This window comes from Salarias fasciatus, chromosome 1 (genome assembly GCF_902148845.1).
Source record: "Salarias fasciatus chromosome 1, fSalaFa1.1, whole genome shotgun sequence".
Taxonomy (NCBI): Eukaryota; Metazoa; Chordata; class Actinopteri; order Blenniiformes; family Blenniidae; genus Salarias; species Salarias fasciatus.
This window is the reverse complement of record NC_043745.1, coordinates 16,278,622-16,294,296: the sequence shown is the minus strand read 5'-3', so window position 1 is coordinate 16,294,296 and position 15,675 is coordinate 16,278,622. Positions and strand designations below refer to the sequence as shown.

At 41.9% G+C, this 15,675-nt stretch overlaps 1 protein-coding gene across 2 annotated transcripts in view; it reads left to right on the top strand.

Moving 5' to 3' along the window:
• Nucleotides 1-15,675, top strand: part of mdga1 (MAM domain containing glycosylphosphatidylinositol anchor 1) — a 181,821-nt gene that overhangs the window by 46,833 nt on the left and 119,313 nt on the right. For both annotated transcript variants that reach the window (XM_030100324.1, XM_030100242.1), the window contains exon 3: nt 8,380-8,519. In XM_030100324.1, the coding sequence (XP_029956184.1) occupies nt 8,380-8,519 (140 nt within the window). The remainder of the gene's footprint in view (nt 1-8,379; nt 8,520-15,675) is intronic.

Here is a 15,675-nt window from a genome sequence, read left to right as displayed (position 1 = left end):
GCTACAGTCTTTGACACTTGTTGGCTTAGAAAATGTAATTGTCTTCTTACAGTTATTCTGATGAAAAACACACTCCTGCTCACGATATGGCAGCATGTAGCAGCCTCACCAAACACTCTCTAATATGCTGTTTTATCAAGGCTGCATGAAATCAGCAGCCTGTCCAGCTCATCCTCATGAAACACATCAGCATATGGATACACGCACTTCAATAGTTTAATGTACATCCAATTTCTTTGGCATAGGCTTGTCTAACCTTCTTCTGTTTTTGTAATTATTTATTTAACCAAAAGCAGTTGTTTCATGCCAATGGATCATCCTCAGGCTTTTTTAAAATGGTGTACCACAAGGGTCAGTCTTGCGACCAACATTGTTTACCATCAATCTAAACAATGTGGGTTATCTGAGAAACGCTTCTGCTCATCTTTATGCTGACAGTATTGTTGTTTATGGTTGTGCTTGTACTGTCTCGGTGCATGCATTTGGTGTCATCCAGTTACAGCTGGAGGAGCTCAGACTTGTTTAAAATGCTGAAGCTGAGGTCATGCTGAAGGGCTTGTTATTTTTATTTTAGCCTGTATCATAATTTCAGAAGGTTCCTCCATTAAGCCCGTGTTATCATTCTCAGGTTCCCTCAGTTTATACAGAATTTAATACAGAAAAGGAAAAGCAGCTTTGACCTATTCTATTCCATCAACCTTGACTGAACTCCAACAGGACCTGAAACTGTCTGAGTCAAGAAAAAAAAATTGGGAAGATTGATTCTTATTGTCCTGAATCATTAAAGGCATATAGTGAGTATAATATTCTGCACTTTATAACATATACTTTTGCTTTACTCTGGCTGTCATCTTATTTAACATTAAGCAGGTTTGTGTTTTAACAGGTCTGTCTTAAAAATGTGAACTTGGATTCCGCTGAGAATATTTTTTACAAAGAAAATGGAAAAATAAACATAAAAACTGAATCAAAAAGTCTATTTAATCCACAAACATGTTGCGAAACTCATGTTTTGAGTTAATAATGCTAACCACTGACCTTCTATGAGGTCGGGTGTGTTTATTTTAAGTCTATTATTCCGCCATTCACAAGCATTTAGCATGCACTAAATGACTGAACAGTCAGTGAGGAACATTTTAAATACTACCCTCTTATCCAGCTTTTACCCCAAAATGAATGCTATCTATTTTTAATGTTGTCATGCATTTATATAATAGCCAAAACAGGGAATGTGCAGTACGTAAACACGCACTTTGATTAAAAATAGTTTGATTTTAATGGCAGTTAGAAAAAAAGTTCATTTCACAAAGTCAAAGCGGAATGTTTGTTCTTGAAATATTTGTGCAAATGAGCAAACACCATTAACTGGCACAAATGTTATGTAATTGTTTTCTTTACTTCAGATCCAATGGTGACTAACAGAGGAAAACCTATTTGACACTTTTTAAAGCACTTTGAAGAATATTTTCTTGTGTCTGAGTGTCTGTCTCTTTTTATGTTGACAGTAACTGACTTCACTGATCTGTCTGCAAGTAATTATCTTCCTTTGTGAGGCACCTTTTTTATTGTTGATTCAAGTGAGATGAGACAGGAAGGAAATTATTTATAGGTACAGCTGATGATTCATAAAACTTCTTGAAAATAGACACAAGGCAGCTGAAACAAACGCGGTTTGCCTTCAGTTTTCTCTTCATCCGGAAACAGTCAGTGATCAGTCAACAAGTCCATCATCAGTGAGACTGATCGGATTATTGGTTCAACAAAATCTTTTGCCTGAAGTCTGTGTTTCTGAGTGAAGATAAATTAAAAAAATAAATAAATAAATCTGTAAGCAGTGTAGAACGGGCTGTCACTTAAACTCACACACACCACAGACACACACTAATGCAAGGTATTTTAATAACTTTTAATCACCAAGTCCTGTTGTAAATCCCCCTTACAAACTTGAAATTACAATACAATTAAAGTTCTATGTTGAAACGTGATCTGGGGCCGAGTGTTACAAATTTTGCTTGTGGCGCTGTTGAGCCGTTTTGCTGGTCACATGCGTATTTCTCCCAAAAAAAAAAAAAAAGAAATGCTCGGGCTCAGACCCTAAAACATTAATAGACTCAATCGTAAAAATTTGTTTTACTGTTTTTTTGTGTCTTTATTTGGGTGTGTTAACAAGCAGACAGCATTCTACTGTTGATTGGAAGCATCAGGGAGGTTGCTGAAGGTTAGTCCTTTCATTTCTAACAGCCATTAAATGGTCAGGTCAAAAGTTAAATCAATGTTCCTGATGCGTTTTGATATCTGGAGCTCCAATCAAGCCAAAATGAAAAGGACGAGGTCACGACATCAACCATTTGATCTCCCACCATCCTGTCTGCACGGAGGAATCCTGATAAAACGCTGAGGCAACGTGAGTCCCCGGGACTTTAAGTCATAAGCCTGTGTGTGTGTTTGTGTGTTTGTGTGTGTGTGTGTGTGTGTGAGAGAGAGAGAGAGAGAGAGAGAGAGAGAGAGTGAGAGAGAGAGACAGAGAGAGAGAGAGAGATGAGTGGTTCTCTGGGTCAAATGCACACTTCCCTCCATTGCAGTTAATCAATAAATTCTTTGACTTTTCTCGTGGGTACCCACTCTTCAGCGCTCTTATCTCGCCTTTTCCTTGTATTTTCCCTTTGCCATTCTGCTTGTGACGGCAGAGGAAGGGCCGAGGCATCCAAACGATCTCTGGTGAATGAAGCGAATTGAGACGGGGCTCATCTGCATGCGCGAGCAGCCGCCATAAAGTAACTGCGCATATCAATCACGCGCTGCGTGGCTCCATGTTCGACGGGATCCGTGACCTTCCGTGGGATTTCGCTTCCGAGATACAGTGTGACGTCCGCAGAGAGGCACACAGACGCAGACACGCTCATGTATTTATTTCGGCGGCGCGCACGCGTTCATTCACTCTTTCAGCCTCAGTCACACACGCCGCTCAGCGCTCCGTCAAGTTGTCAGTGTGGTTTGACACCGGCTCTCCTGTCTCATCATTAGTTTTACTGAGAGATGTCCTGTCCCCTCAACAAAAACAAACATGGCAGGCGGTGACAAATCAATTAATCAGACGGGGCATTTGCCGATAGTTATATTTCACTTACAGCTAATGTGCATTGAATGTCTCGGAAAAGTTTCCAATAATGCACGGGCAACACTTTCAATCAGCATCTCCCAGAAGAATTTTGATCGATGGATCATCAGAGCCTGATAGATCGCTGTCAAAACAGCGGCACTTTATGACTGATGATGATCTTCTATTCTCACTGGATTGATGCACTTCCTGCAGAACAAAACATTTGTCCGGTATTTGTGTTAATAACTTCCTGGAGACCCTGCTTTTCTCTGTTTGGACCTTTGGCTTTTGTTCAGACTTCTCGGTTCTGCGATACTGTGGTGCCTTTGTTATATTGTGTTTCTGCTATTATATGACGCACACTCTTTTCTTAGCGTCCTTCCATCTTCTATACTGTATCATCCAACATGAGGCCACGTGGCTCTATAGCCGATCACAGCTGACTGTGGTGAATGGCAGTGCGTTTTCACACCAGTCCATCACACAGCAGAGAGAGAGACACACACACACACACACACACATACATTTACACCACTAGAATTCTTTTCCTGTCACGTATATACTTCCTGTAACCATAACATTGAAACCTTTTATTGTATCGTGAACATTCAGACATTACCAGAAAGCAGAGTAACACAGCTTTATACTCGTGATATGGTCATTATAGCAGCCCTCAGGACTTATTCTTCACTGTTCAGTCACCACATAACACGCTGTAAAGAAAAAGAAAACACCCTTTAATTTCAATGTTGAAAACAGGAAAAAAAGTAAAAACAGGCAGGGTTTACAATTCCACATCACACTGCACATTTACTGTTCCAGCCACACATGAGAAAAAAAAACAGCGAAAAAAAAAAAAAAAAACACTCAAAGAATGTCTGACTGAATGAGCATGAATGTCCAGATCAAATCCACGCAGAGGAAAGGAGAACATGCAAACTGGCCACAGAACGGCATCGGCCTGGAATTGAACTCCGGTCTCCTTGCTTGCTGCTCTAAACCACCCACAACAGAGATTTGTCTGTTGGCTTTGTCATACAATGTGTAATTTTAAAGCATTTGTGTTACCGAACCACAAAGGTACCATTAGATTTGCATTTAGAATTAGTTAAATATAAGGGGATAAAGATTGAACTAATTCATTAACTGACTCATTTAGTCCTCTGTACTCTGTGTTGCATTTATCGTAAAATGACATCAGTAATGTGTCTTTTATATTATCTTAATAACAACAGCACAGTGAATACGGTGTAGATAAGAACCTGTGTGGATCCAGTAATATCAAGCCAAGTTGGATTATGTGATGCAGTAAATGAATAAGTTCACACAATTAAGTTCCTGTAGTGACTTTGTGTTAGTTTGTTGTCCTTGCAGTTGTCAGTTACACTCAGCTCATCCTTGTGTTTGTGGAAGGAGAAAAGCAACATCTCTTTCTAACAGGTTAATTCGTCTTGTATGTATCATACCTTTGCTTTGCTTTTGGCGGTATTGACCTGCTCTGCTTCGGGAGTCTTCCACCTTTCCAGCCTCCTCTCACTCAGTCTCCTTTCTTTGACTTTCTCTCTCTTCATTTTACTGTATTATTACGCCTCTGTGTTTTTCTCCCACAATAAGTGCCTGCACCCATTGATCCCCTCTCAGTTCCCTCTCAAATCCCTGGTTTGCCTCTCCCAGCCTGCCTCCCTTCCTTCCTCAGTCTCATCCATTCTGACTCTGTTTACTTCTGCTGTATTTCTATCTACTTTCACTTTCCTCACTGGCTTTACTGTTTCCTTCCAGTCTTTCCTCACCTATATTTCACAATTCCCTCTCTTGTTTTATCTTCCTCTTATTTCACCCTCTTCCTACCTCTCTCTCCTTTTCTTCTCCTCTCCTTTCTTTCCTCCTCCTCTCTCTCGCTGCCTTCCTCCAGTCGATCAGACAGTTGAAGCAGCCAAGCTGCCGGAGGCGAGAGCAGACAGAGGAGCCGCTCTGTCCGACCTCCCTCCCTCTCCAGAGAGGCCAGCTAATGCAGACACGCCAATAAGCTGTAAGGAGACAATTATTCACCATTTATATCGGCCCTCTGTCTCTCAGCCAGGCGCAACACACAACTGGAACCGAGCTCCGCTGAGCCCACGTCGTGCCTTTAGACTTTAATCTTTTCATCGGTTGCGCTTCCTTTGATTGATCGGTGGAGATTTGCGGAAGAGAAGCTGTTGTCCAGAGGTTACAGTTTGCTCGTTACTGAAAAGTAAACTAAAGGGGCCAAATGTTAGAGAAGGTGGGGGGGGGGGGGGGGGGGTGGAATAAATAAGAGATGAACTCCTCTCTAACACCAGCAGCTTTCAGTGTGCCCTTCAGCAAGGCACTTAACCCCCAAACACTCTACACAGCATCCACGCCGAGTCCAGTACAAAGCCTGCAATTACACTCCGCAGCTCCCTTGAGTGAAAATGAATTCGAGGCAGCAGCATTATGGGAAATACTTGTTTTGATTAAATTGTGGGTGAGCGTGAAGTTTATACTCATAACTCAAATCGAATCAGTTAAAATCTCATATCCTACATTATGTGGCTTACTGTTTAAACTCAACTCACATCTACAGCTTTTTCATCTGTCTGGGGATTTGTCACCGAGCGTGGTTGAACTTTCTTCACTTGGTTTTTCTCAAGCAAGTTTTCCAGTGACAGAAAGACTGATCCCAGAGAAGATCAGCTCGCATGTGTGCATATTGCAGCAGCAGTGAAGAAAGGTCTGTGGTATGCTGAATATATCTTTGGAAGAATAATGGAGAGATTCGAGCTTCTCCTTTCGTCGAGCTTCTTGAATATAATGAAATATAAATTTAGGTATAGTTAATTCTCACACATTCTCACAATACACAGGCTAAACACAGCAAACATTTACCTCAAATAGATGGAGCTAAACAAAGACACACTGGCAGCAAAGAGGAAAGCATACCACAAACAGCCATGTGTGTGGTTTTTTTTTTTTTTGCATTTTCAAAACATGCCCATGCAGAAAATTAGGCTACAACAGCTGTGCATCAGAAAAAGACTGGAAGGATTTCTTTTAGTTGTCAGAAACATTACAGTGCAGATGCTTTGATTGAGCATAGGGTTTGTACATTTTCCATGTTGGTTATGGGAATGATACTGAACCTACAGTCAATTTCTTTCACTGCTTCTGGAGTATGAGAAAGTAAATCTTCTCCAGTTAAGCAGAAATGTTTAAATGTATGTGGGCAGGAACACTGTGTCCTGATACCTGAAGCTATTAGCAACCCCAGTGTGTTCCATAAGAGGAAAAAAAAAAAACATGCAGAGACAAATTTAGATTTAGACCTTTGAACATGAGTTCTGGCCTCGGATTGTGCCAGCCTTTGTTATGTCCGATCGCGTTGAAGTTTACGGTGAACAGGCCGCCCACTTTCTTCCTGTCTCTTCAATGATAGCAGCTGTGGAGTGCAGTGAAGATTTGTTCTCCCCATGAATCGATGCTAATCACATCACCGTGCCGCCCCGTCCCCCCCACTCCTCTCCCCGGGGTTTCAGGCTCCTCTCTGGCCTTTTCCTCCTCACCCGCTGCTTCTCTCACTTTTTTCTATCCCTCCCCTCTTCACTCCTGTCTCCCCTCATCATAGGGTAGGCGAAGTCATCTGAGGCTACTGGCACGCAAAGCCCGGCCTCCACGTGGGTCAGGCCTGTGCAGACACAGATATCGCAGTTGTCGCCGTGGCAGAACGCTCCCATCATGCATCTATCACCTATTATTCCTGCAGCAGCCATCACAGCTTGTTGTGTCCCCAGTGCTGTAAAGTGGGTTTGAGTGTGGAGATTAATGTGATAATGTCACCTAAGATTTTGATTTGGATTTCATTTATGCAGGAAATTAGATGAAAATGTTTTGAAACTTTTTGCACATCGTCACATTGAAGTGGCTCGACTTCAGCAATATTTGACTTTACGCAGTTGTTCAGTGTTGCCTCTCAGCAATTGGTATGGCAGCGGCCTTCATTTGCCCTTTGAGTCCAGTCAGACCTTAACTCCAATCTTTGGGATCTGAATTCGAGCTGCAACAAACTTCCGACGCGTCAACAAATTTCTCAGTGTGAAGGCAGCTCCGACCTGAGGTCGCACACTAGCAGACCTAACGCGGTGCAGACGAGCTGCAGCTCGGAGTCACTTTCAGCTGAAAACCTGCTCTTTGGTTTGGCCTCTGCTGTATTGTCTCTACGTCCGTTTATCACAACTTCTGACATGCTTGAATGTTTTTTCATAGATTCCAACTTTGATTGGATCCAGGACTTCATTTGGTGCATTTTGTAATGAGAGACAAACAATTATCTTATTATACTGTATTATACGTACATGATTTCTTTTTTTTTTTTTGCCAATCACAGTAATGGAGAGTCACTGAAAGACCACTTTTTGAAGATGATTTCAGCAATGCAGTGATTACGAAATGTACGAATTGGTCTCCTTGTGAACAACTTTTCTCAAACGTGCAGTTCTGCATGTGCACACTGCAGTCATGCTCATTGTTTTTTTTGTTTTTTGCACATGGGTGAGCAGGCCAATGTTGAATTCCAGCTCGCTCATCTGAATTTACTTCTCCAGCAATGTACATTTTCTACGCCTTTATTCAGATTACATGTGCAGACGCAAATTTTACTAACATGAGATCCTGATTGTGCCCGTACCATGAGGAAATGCAGTTTAAGGAACTATTTTCAGTGAATATCTTTGCTGTGTAAGCAGTTATCAACCCACAAAAAATTATAATAGTTGTGAAAAACAAAGACTGATACAGTATATAGGTTTTTTTTAGCAAGACGTGTCAAGTTGGTGGACAACACACTGATATTTTTGGATTATCAGGAAAAAAAACTTACAGAAACCACAACTTGACTGATGCACAGACGGGACATCTTCTCCACCATACAACGCTTAACTTTTTATTTTCAAAAGGGTTCAACCAGTGGCTCCAGCCTCCACATGTACTGTAAGCCCCCTCAGTAAAGTGAATTTCTCACCCATGTTCTTATGAATGCCAACATTTTAATTCCCCAGTGCCTGTCAGACGGTGAAATTTGTGCCACTCAAGCATGTTCTATGAAAAGCACTGCTAATGTGAAACATTTATCTGAATTCTCAACACAGACGCATACTTACAAGACAATGGCCTTATTTTTCTTCATTGGGGATCTTACTAAATATATAATGTACTTCTTCTTCCTCTTTCTGTGTGTGTGTGTGTGTGTGTGTGTGTGCGTGTGTCCATACGTTCATTCACAGCTCCTGCCAACGCCCAGATCGTGCACTCAGGCGCAGCATGTAATGTCAAGGACGATAACATCAGCGAAAGAATCTACACCATCAAAGAAGGAGACACTCTGGTGCTTCAGTGTATTGTTAAAGGACACCCTCGACCGCAGGTGAGCTCCTTCAGCGCCTTCCAAACAACATTCAGTCACATGTGCAGCTTCACATGTATGTTCATAGACTTTGACTGAGCAAACAGATGGGAATCCTGCTCAAGGACACCTTGTCAGTGACGCTTCAAGTGGCTCTGAAAGCAATCTGTAAGAAATCCCGCACTGCCTCCGTTTGACCATGACAAACATGCAACATACCTGAAGACATATGAGTCTCTTAATATTGTTATTGCTGACTTTTTTGCATGCTGCTTTGACCATAAATCAGTGCAAACTCAATTAGTGGAGAGATGTGTTAAATAACTCTCCTTCATTCTCCATTCAGAGCTGCAGAATGATCACTTACTTTTCAACAACACTCAAAACCATCTCTGTGTTCAGTAATTATTTCGATCTTGCCCACTTTTCCTCCTGGATGAGGTGTAAGTGTCAAGCCTGTGTTTTCAGTCTCAGTGCCAATTACATAACATGAATGTAGCGATGCCCAAGGTCTGATCAAGCTGCTGATTTTGTTATGATGCTTGAGCACCTCCTTCAATCCGGCCAAATTGGCTTTGTTTACAAATTGTGCCTGTTCTCACATAAGCATTTCCGGTCAAACACACTGGTGAGTCAAAGGGCTGCAGGCATGGTGGACACGTTGTATGATCGGCTTCAGTTACACAACATGACGTGTCCTGGAAGGAATCATTTCATGGATGCATACGCTGTAATATCATGTTCTTGGTGTCAGAGACTTTGTGGTTGTGTGGAGTTACACGCCTGCCATATCACACCCGCACTATTACTCCCAGCTGATGTAGACAGATGTAGACCGTCTCCTCCGTCTGCTCTTTGTCTTGTTGGTGGCACCACCAATTCATTTGGCTTTGTATTGTACGCATGAATAGGGGCAACACAATGAAGGCAAAGTGTTTCTTAAAGGTCAGGGGTTTATCTCCACAGAGCAACTGGACAGGTTGATGTGCAGTTGGAATTCTATCAATCGCCTGCAGCGGAGCAAAATCTGCAGCTGCAACAATCATATGCAAGTGTGACACACAGATGATCATATGTATATATGAATCAGTAATTAATTGGCGTATGAAAAATCACGGCTTGAAATTATTTGGACTCCACTTCAGTGCACCGCTGATTTCAGTCTGTTCCGTTCAGCAGCATTAGAGAGGAGTGGAGAAGAAGAAATGCTGTTGAACATTATCTCAGAAAGGAGGTCAGGTCCTGCCTTCCATCGGTGAATATTTTTAATACGGATAATGCCTTTAATTCCTAATGTAATAGATTTATAGGAATATAATGAATGTTTTTGTATCGTGTGTATACTGTTTCCGTCTCTCTCGCTCTCTGTTGGTCTTTCGCTCTCATGCATGTGCGCACGCATGCTGCTTCTTTCTTGGCCAACACTGAACACATGTGGTCTCCTGGGTGAACTCCAGTAAAACCGCTTGGACCAGGGTGTGCGGCGCGCGCGGGCGTGTGTGTGTGTGAGGTGGGAAAAAGCAGTGTTCCTCAGGGGTGCATGTCCACTGGCATTACATCAGCATGAATAAAACAGGCCTTGTGTCTCAGCATAACTGACTTCTGTTTGTGTGTGTGTGTGTGTGTGTGTGTGTGTGTGTGTGTGTGTGTGTGCGCGCGCGCAAGCATGCACATGTGTGTCTGCGTGCGTGTTTGAGAACTTCCTTGATTACGTGGTTTTACTGATGCCATATAATTTATCCACTACTACAGCGTCTAAATACACCCTGAACTGTTGACCTCACCTGTCTACTCGATCTACTGGTTCATCTCTCTCTCTCTTATTTGACTCGTCCTGCTCTGTTTCTATCACACGTGCATTCGTCCCCACCTCTCCCTAAACACACAAACACACACACACGCAGATCCCATGCCGAAAAACAAATACAACTTGAAATGAAACTTTTATTTTCACCAGTGCCAGAACATTGAAACATTGATCATTATACAAAACATAGTCTGAAAAACACACACTACACGAGTTCATTCCCCCGGAGCTGTTCAAAGATGTAGGAAATTGCGTCAGTGATTGCTTGTTCTCCAGGTCGGAGGTGGGAGTGTATTTTGAATAATGATCACTTTTGGTCACATTGTCAGAATGTAAAATATATATGATGCGTTAGCAAACAAGACTTCCACCCCCTCTGGCACAGAGACATTGGTTGAGTGCATGTGCGCGTGTGTGTGTGTGTGTGTGTGTGTGTGTGTGTGTGTGTGTGTGTGTGTGTGTTTATGTACTTGTGAAGATGTGTTTTTTTTATACAGAAGACAAACAGATAACATTTTGGCTCCACTTCCATTTGGACAAAAAGAATCAGCAGAAGTAACAAACATTCATCATTTGAAACAACTGTGTATTTTGTGAGTGTGAATGAAATATAAATCTTTGTTGCTTCAATTTTTTATGACTTTTTTTCACTTAGGAAGTGTTGGGCCTCAGGGATTTGTTTATTTAATCAAATCAAGCTTGAGGAAAGCAAGTTCTGTCCAAACTGAAACTTACAGGTTCTCAAAACACAAAGGATGAAAGAACGATGAGTGGTTATAATATTCATCTCTATTCTCATCATAGGAAGAAAAAAAAAAAAGAAAGAAAAAGGAAGGACAATAAACCTGCACATGTGAAACAGACACACAGGTGTTCATATTTATCACATCATAAATGTATTACTCTTCTACAGTGTCCTCATAAAAGCCGCCAAGAGGCAAATAACCCGCAATAACAACAATGGGATAGTTAGGATTACAAGCCTGTGCCAGTGGAAATAAACAGTGAGTGTGCTGACCTCCGTCCTGGTGCTTTCTGCATGAGCAGCACACTGCAGCACTCTGCACTGGGTCCCATTGGGCTTACAGAATTTCCACTGCACTCCGCTGGCTGTATTGATAACCTGATCCTTGTCACCCCAACTTCTCCTTCATCCAGATCACTTCTCCACACGCCTCCTCTTTCCTGCTCTGAAGCGCCACAGGATTTTAACATGGCATCCAGTTGTTCTTTCTTTTGTTTGTCTTTCTAAGTAAAAAGTACAGATCAAAACCTTTTTTTTTTTTTTTTTTTTCTTTTTACATTCAGAGACAAAATCCAAGCCTGGAATTTCTGAGGTCCGAATGACAAAAAATGTGGTTGTCAGTTTGTGTTGTTTAGGCAAAGATGGAAAATCTTTCTTTATTTGACGGTGGTATATGGCATGTCTGGGATTAGCGTTAGCATTTATCACATAAATTAGCCAGTGTTAAATGAAAGAAGAAAAAAAAAACGTCTGTTGAAGCGATACTAAGCATATTTATGATGCTATAAGGTCATCTCTGCCGAAGAGATGACATTGATGAAGTTTCCAGTCAGGTAGGATCTTGTCTGAAAGTTTCACGCTGCTGGTGGACAGCTTATGGTAATGTTGGATGAAGGAAGAAGCAGTAATGAGAAGAAGAGCTCAGTCAGATATGTTGAAGGGCAGCAGAACCAATTTTACAAGGACGTACATAAAAATCACCCGGTAAAATAAACTTCTGGAAGAGGCATCGTTTAATTAAAGCAACGGCATCAAAGGTTCCCGAGAAGCATGTTGGGAAAGTGGAACAAATGAAGAAAACAGCAGCTGGAATATGCACGTTCACTTGTGGAAGAAAATAATCAGGATTGAACAGATCTTCCTCAGAAGCTTCATTAGCATCGATCTGACACAAACATCTTGTTTACTTCAAAGCTAAAAACCACAAACCCAAAGCAGCTTGGTGAAAACATTACCACTCAGCTTGAGCTGCAGTTTCTAAGACAGGTGATGCGTTTTGCTTTCTTGAATGAAAAAATTTTGAAGAGCGTAATTATGAGTATTTACCTGAAGGAGAAAAAGTTGGAGCTGCTGCTGCTGCGGTGAACTCTCACTGAGAAGTTTCGTATTCGCCGCTAGGTGTTGGCAGACATTTACAGCGTTGGAGTTTCATGGCGGCGCTGTTATTATTTATGGATGTGCCTTGTTCCAGCGTTCCTGTCCTCCTAATGCTCTCTGTATTCACTCTTCTGAGAAACAATAGTCTTACAAATTTGTGCTGACGACATTTCATAATACATTTATTGATAAACACACTCGCTGAGGAGAAGACCACACTGACGCTATAAAAACATTAGAGCTTCATCTTTTATTAATCGGATGAGCTGTTTCATTGCAGTTCAGAATCTTTTATCTGTCTCTGGTTTCTGGCTTTGGGAGGGAGCCGATCGTGTCCCACATTTTGATGGGTCTGTTTAAGATCATAGGAATATGATGTATGAGTTCTGATTGGCAGAAGATTTTCCTACATTTTCAGTCCAAGCGCATTACTAGTGCAGACTTTTATAGACTGTATTATTTTTTAATGTGGAGACCATCGCCTTCGCAAAAACTTTAATACAAGGCCTCTTGAAGTGTGATGATGAAGACTTTCTATCCACTCTTTGCGCTCTTCCTCTCTCTTGTCACCTCTCTCAGTGAAAAAAAAAAAAAAAAAAAAAAAAAGGAGGGGATCCAATCTGGCCATGTGAGGCCAGCCCAATAAAGAGCTGCTTTACTGAGAATGGGTCTGATTGAGGATTTATCCAATCCTTTATCAAGACTGATTGTTTACCTTTGCCTGAGCTAGATTGGATTGAAAAGAGAGCCCTCGCCCTGATCCATACAGAGAAGAGAGAAATCTAATCATTTCTCTCACTTTCTGTCCATTGTCCATCTTTCTCTCTTCCTCTTTCCGTCGCAGCCTTCACCTTCATAGTGTTTCTGTATCGGCCTCTTTCTCTTCTCCCGCCACACAGCCTGCGTCTTTCTGCTGTCCACTTTTCCTTCATTCTTGTCTCATTTCTTTTCTCTTCCAAACTGATCTTTGGCTCCTTCATCCTGTCCCCACCGAGCTCTCCTAATTTCTCTCCGTCTCTCCCCCCTGTTTATTTTAGGCTTTCTCCCTCCTCTATCTTCTCTATGCTTCAGACCAGCTGCAGCAAACCATACATCAAGTCACAAACACTTAGTTCACCCCAGGAGCAGTTGGGATTGCGAAAAGTGGATTTTGTGTGCATATGGTGTTGATAAGAAACAAAGAGCCGGTCCAAACTGACCCCGATGGATCATTAACAAGAAAAAAATAAAAATAAAAAAGCAGCAATAAGGTGGACGCAATGACCACCTCCTGTATAGTCCTGCTGTACAGCTTGTTGATTATATACCAGAGTATTTGAAGAATTGTGAAAAAAAAAAAAGGAAAAATCAAAGCAAAAGCATGAGAATGAAAGCTTTGTATTAGAGGTCACCTACAAGACGCTTGTAGCATTGCTCAAGTTAACTCCAGGGACAGCAGGGCTTTTAGTTAACAAAGCACTGTAGTCTCACCAACAGAGCTTTTTCTTGTTACAGGCACGCACACACACACACACACACACACACACACACACACACACACACACACACACACACACACACACACACACACACACACACACACACACACACTCCTCATTTCTTCAAGAACACAATAGGAGAGTAAATGGTTTTTCTGAAAGTGATTCCTACCTCCTTATTATTTATTCATGGGTCTGCTGGTCATTGCAACCTTGAGACTTGCATGAGTGTGTGCGTATGTGATGAATTCTATACAAGAAAAAAAAAAGAGGTGGAGAGAGCTATAGATGAAAAAAAAGTGGAGAGGTGGAGAAAAGGAAGGAGTGGGGAAGAGGGAGGAATGGAGGGAGGGAGGGAGATGAGGCGCTGCGGTCTGGAATACGGGTTTGGATTTCCGTCCTTGAGGGGTGAGTGGAAGGCGATCGATAGCGAGGCTGAAAGCAAGGCCGATCGGGTGGCAGCACGAGGCTGCACAGGCACTCAGTGGGAACACGACCGAGACACAAACAAGGTCACTGCTTGACCCCGAGGAGGAGGAAGGAAAAAACAGGAGAGGAGAATGACAAGAGACAGGACCAAGATGGACAAAAGGAATGAGCTCCTGCTTTTCTCTTTGCTTTCAGATTTGTTTTTGGGAGTGTGTCTTCAAAATCAGTGATGCCTGATTGAAGAGATTAACATATATCGATTGAACAGAACAGGCATGTGAATTTAAAGCAATTTAGCACCATTTATAGTGAGGCATATTGCAGGAGATTTAAAAAAAAAAAAACAAGCTTCAAAAGAGGCTTTTGAGTTGCTTTGTGGACACTCCCTTTGAAAGTGAAGAAAAACAAAACTTCAACATGCTTGGAAAAAAAGTGTTTTTTTTTTTCCACAGCCATATGGTGAGTTCATGAAACATGTGTTTATGAGTTATAAAAAGAAGAAAAGACATGGACAATAGAAAAAAAAAAGATGAGATCAAAAAAGAGTTGATGGATGGCAGTGATGGGCTGAATTCCAGTAAAACCACAGACTGACCACTCATGTAAGGTGAGGACGGGATCAAGACGAGGTGAACTTGTGGCTTGTGTTTTTCTGTGTTTGCTGTGCATGCCAAAGTGTTTTTCCAGACTCAAGAGCAGATGACAATAAATCTGACGACTGCCAGAAAAGGCCCTCAAGGAATTTAAAATTTCAATGGAAGATAAGATGCAACATCTGCTATCTATATTCTGGCAAATTCGCATCTTGTGTGCTTGTTCTGCTCCACACAGAGGCATTGTTCACCATTCATTCTGTGGTTCGCTGCTTAAAGAACCCAGAGACATACAATCACAGCAGAAAGTACTGAAAAGCTTTATTTATTTAAGCTCTTGATGTGCACTTCTGTGCAGGTTGAAGTCCTGTACACATCAGACCGCTGCAGCCAGGATTATTAGATCCACGTTGCACAGTCTGCTGGGGACATTAGCTGCGTGCTGTGCTTCACTGTCATAGTTAAAGGTGAGCCATTATTCCAGTGTCAAGTCTCTTTATCCTGAAGCCAAGTTCCTCTGTGTATTTTTGCTGAATTTCACCTTGCTTCAACTCTGGCTAGTTTCTCTGTCACTGCGACCAAAGAAATATGTCGGCATCATGCTGCCACGGCCGTAATTCACCGAGCGGTATTAACCACACAATGAGCAAAGTGTGTTCTTTTTTTTCCCCACAGAGCAGAACTTCATGTTAATTTAGACCCCCTTTGGATGAAATGCTTTGAAAAAAACACACAGCCTGTATTTCCT